This window comes from Halictus rubicundus, chromosome 11 (assembly GCF_050948215.1).
Source record: "Halictus rubicundus isolate RS-2024b chromosome 11, iyHalRubi1_principal, whole genome shotgun sequence".
NCBI lineage: Eukaryota > Metazoa > Arthropoda > Insecta > Hymenoptera > Halictidae > Halictus > Halictus rubicundus.
Genome location: NC_135159.1, coordinates 5756444 through 5765307, shown reverse-complemented (window position 1 = coordinate 5765307; position 8864 = coordinate 5756444). Strand labels below are relative to the sequence as shown.

Below are 8864 nucleotides of genomic sequence, written 5' to 3'. Positions count from 1 at the left end.
TCCAGTAATCGTATAATCATTGATTTTTTTTAACTATATTTTTAACTGCTACGGGAAATAATTGAAAATCCCGAATATTTTGACACGACTTAAAATACAATTTTTATGATACATTTTTATTTATTCAGCTAAACAATAACTTATACTAGATATTTTTAATAAATACTTGTTAGAGACATTAAACAGGGAGATATTTTATATTTATCTTGGAATAGTCAAGTACACCAAGAAAAATGAAAAGTAAACAAATAATCTTTTAAATCACATGTTACGAAAATAAAATAAACTAAATAATGGAAATAAAAATATTTACGACAAATAACAAAATACATACAATCAAAAGTAAACATATGCAAACATCGTTTAAATATATGCAGACACATTTAATAAATCTGTTAAAGATGTTCCTTGGTAAGTACCTACGGAATATGCTCATGTGGATTCCTAACAGTTTCCTTTATAAATTTATAGGACAGGATGTTATTGATGCTATTGGTTGATGGTGAAAAGATTTCCAAAGCGTAAAATTGTGACATTTGCACCAGGAAGTAATTCCATAAAAATCATATATTTTTACTGCAAATAATTCAAACTATATGAATAATAGTAAGAACAAAAAATAGCTTATACTGTAATTTATTTATGTGATATTATCATATTACAATTATAGAATATAATAAAATACGATATTGGATCATTTCTAACATTTTTTAAATGAAGTAACTTTATATCGAATATATTTTATTTATATCTGAACACTTACTGAATAGCAAACACTCTATTCTGTATAATATATAATATAATAAAATATGATAATAAATTACTTATTTAGTTAAATAAACATACGCCAAAGTATTTGAAAATTACGTTCGATCAAGTATTGCATATTATAATAAAATATTCTTTACACAATTGTTCGAGAATGATTTTTTCTTCAGTGATGTCTAGGTCTGGTATGCGAGTCATATGAAAATATTTATTGGATGATGTATGCTTTTGTGTATGCGCATGTGGGAGTGAAAGAAGTGGGAAAAGCGAAAAAAGGTATCGACGTATATGTCCACATGTAAGGTGAATCGTGTGCGTAATCTATTACACAAGTTTCTCAGACATGAAATATTGAAAAATTATTTCCGTTTAAATTAAAACTATTTAAATTAAATAGTTATTTGAAATAATAATTTCTCGTATTATTTGTGTAATGAAATTTCTATGCATTAATTTCGTATGTAATGAAATATATATGAACTTCGAACTTTTAATTAAAAACGGTTTAGTTGAATTACTGTGAAATTATAATTCATCAAGTACTCTTCAATAGTAATTTTAGACAATCGTATAATTGAATAACTGTGCCGGATTCAGTGTTCTCTGTGTAACACGTGGGCTTTGGATTTTCCCGTTGGTCACCGTTTGTCAGCCGTGGACGTAACTCTGGAATTTCGCAGTCATTATTGACCTTTACTTTCTGATCAGTTTTTAGAAGGTGCTCAAATAGCATGTATAGACCTTTACGAATGAATGAAAAAGCCATTTGGAATCATTAACAGTCACTGAGAGGGCCTTGATGCTTTCTGGAGGTCGTTGTGAGGCTTCTGTGATCTCTGGAAGCTAATGTATTTATGATAAGCGCTTTATTCAAAGCCACTATTAGTATAATCACCAAGGGAAATACTTAAAACTTATTATTTCACGTTAAATTAGTTTTTCCAAAGATACAACTGATTATTACAAAACTATTGTAATAGAAGAAAAGATGTTACACAGTTTAAAAATATTTGAACAGAAAAGTCCAATGAAATAATAAATTGGTACGGCGAGAATAAACAATAAAAAATAAAAATAACGTCGATTTATTGATACTTGATACCACATACACATTTCCAGCTTATTGGCAACTAATGGTAGATAGAGCAGATAAAGATAAAGTACTATGAAAGCGGTATATATACAAAAAAGATGCAGAGTAAAAATGGGAACAAGTTTACAGAGGTAATGTCGAAAAACTGCGAACGACGTTTATATAATACAGAAAATCGTTTTTTATTATTTTTTTTTGTTTCGCGTTGAGAAAAATCCCTAAACATAAAATTCTCTCTAGATTTGTATCATTTCTTTCAAGAGACCATTCTCGGTTGAAGTCAATGCAATGAATCTCTTGCCCTCCTCCGCTTCTGACCGATGTTATTTAATGGAGATATACATCAGAAACTGAAAATGGATCTGCCTGATGTGTTTCTTTCTCACGATTTCCCACCAAAACCACCCATTAAGTTACCAAGTCCTCCCGCTGCACCCTGTTGAAGTTGTTTCATAATATTTTGCAGTCCTGGCATACCACCTGAGAAAACCATTTCATTTATTATAGAAAACAAATGAATTCATTTGTCTAAATAAACATTGTTCCAAGCTTTAGAGAAGAATGCAAGTTTAAACTGTCGTGTGTATTAGAAATTTTGATATTTCTAGTTTGTACTATTGCAGTAATATTATAGTAGTAACATTAATGTCTAATGTTTTGAATATTTCTTTTCATCCCTGCTTAATACTGCATGACCTTTTTATAGCAACAGTAATTAATCCTAATTATATCAATTTAAAATAAGACCATATATTTCTGTGAGTGCACAGTAGTTAAAATTATATAATAAATAACTCGAGCATATAAAACAAAGTTTCTACTATTTTATGAATTTCATAAAACTCTTCAAACAGTGAGACAGCATTATAAGGACAATAAAATTGGCAAAATAACTCACCCATTTGATGCAAGACTCGTGGATCCATCATTTTTGCCATTTGATGATTTAATTTTGCAATTTGTGTAGAATTTACATTCTTTGTCATATCTCCTGCTTTAAATAATCCTTTAATACCACCCATTTTCTTTACAACAGCTGCAAATTTGGTATACTGTGTAATTAAATCTTTGACTTCTTTTTCCGTTACTCCAGAGCCTTGGGCTACTCTGACTATTCTGCCTGGCTGTTTGCTGAACAATTTTGCGCCATCCCTATTGTCTAATTCTAGAAATATTGGTTAACGTTAACCAGCTTCTAAAATATACTATGTGAGTATATACAAGATGTATACGCATTTACTGATCAATATTTTTCACATAAACGCAATAAGAATAATTTTTGAAAATGAAGGTGACCTTCAATGTCTTCATTATATTTCTCGACACCCCATGAAAGCGTGTATCAAAATGAATTTAACAATGTACCATACAATTACCTTCAAGGTAATACGATTACAGAAATGAAAGAAATATTACAAATATTGTTTGTTTTTAGAAAAAGTTTTTCAATGGCAACGTTTCTTATTTTCTACAGATACTGTTCCGTTTAAACGTAAAAAATGAATCAAAGATAAATGCATAAACACACTGTGGAAAATTGAACGAATACAATAAATCAAATTACAACAATTTGAGAATGTAGTAAACATTAACTTAATTACAAAAAATATATTTACCTGAATCATTCATACTATCCATAATGGTCATCAATCGTTTTAACCTAGCCATGGATTCCTGTTCTGAACCTTTTGACATAAAATCTTGACTTAAGCCAGGAATCATTCCCTATTTAAAAAATATATTCATTTACATTATTTTAGTTTGAAATTATTTAAATAGATAATGATGCATTCATAATGTGGTAATCACGCAATATCGCAAGGTAATCACTTGAAGCAATTAAGATTAATAACATGTTTACGAGGCTGGACCACATATTTCGATCAACGAATTTTGTTCATGATGCTTTATAAAATTTGCCATAATTGTTCAGTTGGAATAGTCGTTACGTCACGTATCACCTTGTCGCGGACCAGCGGACAAACGACAAAGCAACGCACATTAGGTGCGCTGTTTTAGGTAATTAGTCCTAATTACCCAAAAACGCCAGGACAAGTCGCGCCTAGGACGAACGATCCCTGACCCGCGATCACGATCGCGATCCGCGCGAAGACAAGGGATCCGGGCGATATAAAATAGCGCAATCGAGCGACGCACAATAGACGAATAGTCGCCGTCGACTTGAGCAGTAAAACAGTTAATAGTCGTTATAATAGTCGTTATTCTCGTGCATCAACATTCGCTTTTATTCCTACAGTACGAATATTAATTTAATGTAAAATATGGAAAGGAATGTAAGATAATTATTGATACTAACAAAAATTGAATGTACGTAAACTTATTGTACAAACAGTACTCACCATTAGCTGAGAAAATGGACCCATTTTCATAATGTTTTGAAACTGTTCGTACATATCCCTCAAAGTAAACTGACCGTGTTTGATTTTTTCAAGTAATTCTTCATTATCGTCAAGATTTAATTCATTTACTTTATCTATAAGACCTTCTATGTCGCCCATGCCCAACAGTTTACTGATAAAAGGCTTCGTTTTGAATGGTTCTAGATCATCTATGTGTTCTCCTGTACCGACAAAAATTACTGGACTTTGTGTCGCAGCGACCCTGCAAAAACATACAACAATATAAGAAACTTTGAAATTTATAGTAATTCAGCAGGCAGTCAACAAATTTCGATTCATATGAACCCATGAGAATGTTCAGTATCAATATAATATAAAATACTTGCTATTATACTAAATATTGTACTTAATGAAACATTAATTTAAACTTAAATTTAGTGAAACTTACGCTGAAAGTGCCCCTCCACCTTTGGCATGACCATCAAGTTTTGTAATGATGATGGAACCAACATTCACACGTTCTTTGAAAGCTTTTGCTTGAGCTTCACAAGCCTGACCTATTGTCGCATCCATCACGAAAATTATATTGTCTGGTTGCTGAAAACAATTTCACTCTTCACTTTTCGTTTGAAGAATAGATAATAACAACGGAATTATGATAAAATATTAAAAATGATTTAATTTAAAAATAAATATCAAATAGATTCTGAAAAATAAATCAAGTTTCATTCCTAAGAAAAATAAACTTTTACTTCAGCAATATCTATAGTGTGTAGTTATATTTTTATTATTCATTTTAAAATTCATATTATTTTTGGCATAACTACATATTAAAGATTTAATTCGACAACTGTAAGTCAACATTACAATAGTCTCTCTCATCGAAAGTATTAATAAAAATACAATACACAAAAAATATTTGACATGCAATTTGAACGGTATTAAAGGACGAATATGTTGTAAAAAATGCGGTGAAAAAAATTTTATTCTGTTCAGATAAGTATTGTAATAAAACCTCAGACCTACAATGCACAACCAGGTAGTATTGTACATATATTTTCGGAATTACTTACAATTGCATTAGCAACTTGAAGCATCTCTTCGAACAAAGACTCTTCCTGCTTGTGTCTTCCACTTGTGTCAACAATAATGATTTCATAGCCTTCCTTTTTAAATGTTTCTACACCGTCCTGTGCTATTGCTACTGGATCCACTTCTGTGTAACTAGGAGAATAATATTTATATTTGTATTTTTTAATTTATCTTACTGCTTAAATTGTCTATATTGATAGAAATTTGGAAAAAATTGTTGAGTTAATTTAGTGCAAGTACAAACATGTGAATTCAGAAACACACGAGGGAATGCGTAAAGTGCATATATGGAGAAAGTGTTTAGTGTAGCAGGGAAGTTTAGAGAAAGAATTCGAGAAGGTCATGTCAGGAGAATGAATAAAAGAGCATGCAAAGTTTTAAGGAGGTATAAATAGGAAATTGGGGAAAAGGGAAAAAGGGAATGAAAGAACGAACAACCAACCGAGAAGAACTGTTAATGTAGTACATGACGATATATTTAGAGACATAAATATATGGAAAGAGCAAACAAATATTATTATTATAATTACAAACATGATAAATTGTAATTTTACTAACCTTCCGTAAAATGGAATTCTAGCTTTTGTTGCATTCTGTTTTATTTGATCATAAGCACCAGCACGGAATGTGTCAGCACAAACTAAACATGCCTTCCAATTTTTCTTTAGGTAGTGGTACGCAAGTTTTGTGCAAGTAGTAGTTTTTCCCGAACCTTGCAAACCAACAAACATGATAATATTTGGTCGTCCTTTTACAGGTTGATAAGCTTTTACTCCTGGATCAATCAACTGTAACAAATCATATATTTAGTGAATTGTAAACACCTTAAGCTAACAGTTCCTATTAAATTTCCAAAAAAGAATGCACTGGTGATTCGAATATTGCATGATATGCAGCAACCTTGATATTCATTTACATACTTTGAAAGTAACACGTATATTAACAGTAACAGAAAATCAAGGCACGCAGAAATAGAGACTTTATATTTTTTTCAAACTGTGTACAAAGTCATTTTTAATGTGATAATCTTATTTTTGTCTCTCAAAAAATGTCCACTACCTGTCCATTTAATATTGTCCTCGACTATAAATAATTTGGGCAACAATTTTACTATTGATGTAACAAAAACAAGAAACTCAAACATTTATGAAGAATAAAAAAAGAAAGGTGCAAGTCAAAATAAAATCAAGGTCGCGAGACTGCACCTAAAAATGAAAATTTTGACTTGGTTACTTCTTTGTTTTTGTAAAATCATTTTTAATACTTACTGATTATCAGAACAGAAACGGTATTATAGCCATATAATCTACAGTCATATAAATTTATGTTATATAACCATAGTATTTATATAGCCATATAAAATACTTTATTGCAAATAAAGTTACCTTTACAAGTTCTTTAAATACAGCGCTCTGTATCATCCTCCTTTTATTAAGACCACCTGCCATATCATCAAAATCAATAACGAAGCGCACATTTTCTCTCAATTTTTTTACAAGTTTTATGTTAACATCAGCCTCCAACAATGCAGCACATATCTCTTTTAACATAGAATTAAGAACCTATAAGCAAAATAATAAGTATTATTAACACATTGATGGAAGTACTGTCTATAGCCATCCACTAATATTTGTTCTGTCGAACAATGTTGACTGTAACTGTCTTATTTTTTATAAAAAGACTTACAAAAAATCTTTTTATGCGTAAACAGATAATAATTGCAATAACAAATAAAATTAAATTTTTTTTAAATGTTGTGCAATTTATTTTCAATCAGTTTTGTCACCTCATACGTTTGCTAACATGTTAACGTGATATGCATAATATTTTTGACTACATCTGATAAGAATACTAAATATATTAGTAGATTCTTTGATTAGTCTTTTTGATTTCAATAGTCTTATTTGACCTCTTCCAAGTCTATACCATGTAGTCTTAATATCTTACCGTTCATAAATATTATTTTATAGACTACTGTTTTATGCAAAGAGACGTACGTGTTAACATCTCAATTGACAATATATTAAAGGCATATTAGAATATGATAATTGCTTCTTATAAAAAATATAATAGGTTTCATTATTGTTATTTTTAAGTTGAATGTGGTCACAATTAATAATTCACTTATAGGAATAATATCATCTTTTTCATGTGCAACATAACTGTTTTGTCCAAACAGAATAGTGTCTGCCATAATTGAATCATTTAGAACATATGTTTAAAACATATGTTTACTAATTGTAATGTTTATGCTATTAAATGTTATAATTATATGTATACTTAGTAGGCAATTTACGAATTGTTATCTTTGTAACATTAACTAATCATTTTTGTTATAGTATAATAATATAAAATCATTTAATATATTATCTATTTAGTAAAGTATTCATTACTAACGAAAAGCTATATCTCTTGCACCTATACTATTTATCCAGAAAAGTAAAAAAGTTGTTAAGCTCTATATGAATAATTACATTATAAAACCACGAAGCTGTTCAAGATGCTTAAATGTTTTCAATGTTTTCAGTACGTCAAAATTAAGATTTAGGTTATGTTCTTAGATAAATACTCACCTCTTCATTGATAACAGTTGCATTGCTTAAAGATCGTAAAGCAGATGTAATTTTACGACCCAAATCCGCGAGAACCATTTTGCAATCACTATTTAACTTTTACACAGTTGAAATGAAAAGATTTATATACACAGTCGTTATCCAAATTTTGCCAGCACACTGTAATGAGACATTCAGATTTTAGAATAGAATAAAGCTAAACCTTATATTTATTTATCTTAAAAATAGGTTTTAAAATTTTAAAACTGTTCAAAAACTGTTTCCACAAAAAATTCTTGTCAAATACTATTTCCACTTTGACGTACAATATAACCCTTTAAACGTAGGCAAAAAACACAGGTTATGTTACGTCAGGTTAGGCCATTGATAACAGGTATCAAATAAAGTACTTGTAACATATGGTGTGGATCCAAAGATGTCACTGACACAATACATTTCGTTTTACTTCGTTAGTTTAATAATGTCAAATTCTAAATAAATAAAATTTACCATTACATAGATACATTTGAAAAGAGATGATGTTAACATTGACCCCTTTTAATCTAATGTTATATGACTTTATTTTCAAACATATTTGCCATAATGTTTAATTTTAATGTTTTAAATCTGATTACTAATATTTTAATTTTAAATTTAATAATAGTGTATAATCCTACTCTTTAAGAAAATTATGCTACAGTGCTAGAGCTACTAATTTGAATTTAAAAATTTCATTATAGAAGAATTACTATATTTGAATTTTTTGTTTAAATTTTCTAGAAAGTGTATAAATTAACTCATAATAATATTTAACCGCTGATGCTGGCACTAAATTGGCCATTATTTAATTGCAATTTTTAATTTAAATCACAAATTTAATCTTCACTTTTTAATGTCATTAAAATTTTTTAAATCTGACAATAAATTTTCATATTATAAAGGTATACAATTAATTTACAGACTTTCTAATTTAATGGTGCCTAATAATACCACAGACGA

At 29.3% G+C, this 8864-nt stretch overlaps 1 protein-coding gene across 2 annotated transcripts; it reads right to left on the bottom strand.

The window, feature by feature from the left end:
• Positions 1-2018: 2018 nt before the first annotated feature.
• On the bottom strand, positions 2019-8331 carry Srp54k (signal recognition particle 54k). Of its 2 annotated transcripts, XM_076795683.1 has the most exons (10): positions 8192-8331; positions 7887-8045; positions 6699-6875; positions 5872-6101; positions 5295-5445; positions 4670-4818; positions 4222-4483; positions 3478-3586; positions 2760-3026; positions 2019-2341 (listed from the first exon to the last, which is right to left on the bottom strand). In XM_076795683.1, exons 2-10 carry the CDS (start codon positions 7962-7964, stop codon positions 2244-2246), a joined length of 1521 nt encoding a protein of 506 aa, XP_076651798.1. In that variant the 5' UTR covers positions 7965-8045; positions 8192-8331; the 3' UTR covers positions 2019-2243. The 2 variants fall into 2 exon arrangements, with proteins under 2 accessions (XP_076651798.1, XP_076651797.1); XM_076795682.1 differs by having other exon boundaries at positions 7887-8284.
• Positions 8332-8864: the final 533 nt, after the last annotated feature.

What these genes read in the sequence shown, in the direction of transcription:
- Srp54k (XM_076795683.1), bottom strand. Translation starts at nt 7,964, where the DNA reads ATGGTTCTCGCGGATTTGGGTCGTAAAATTACATCTGCTTTACGATCT. An exon ending in GGTGGAGGGGCACTTTCAGC is followed by an intron (nt 4,484 to 4,669) that starts GTAAGTTTCACT and finishes ATGTTTTTGCAG; the next exon opens with GGTCGCTGCGACACAAAGTC. An exon ending in GTCCATTTTCTCAGCTAATG is followed by an intron (nt 3,587 to 4,221) that starts GTGAGTACTGTT and finishes TTTTTTAAATAG; the next exon opens with GGAATGATTCCTGGCTTAAG.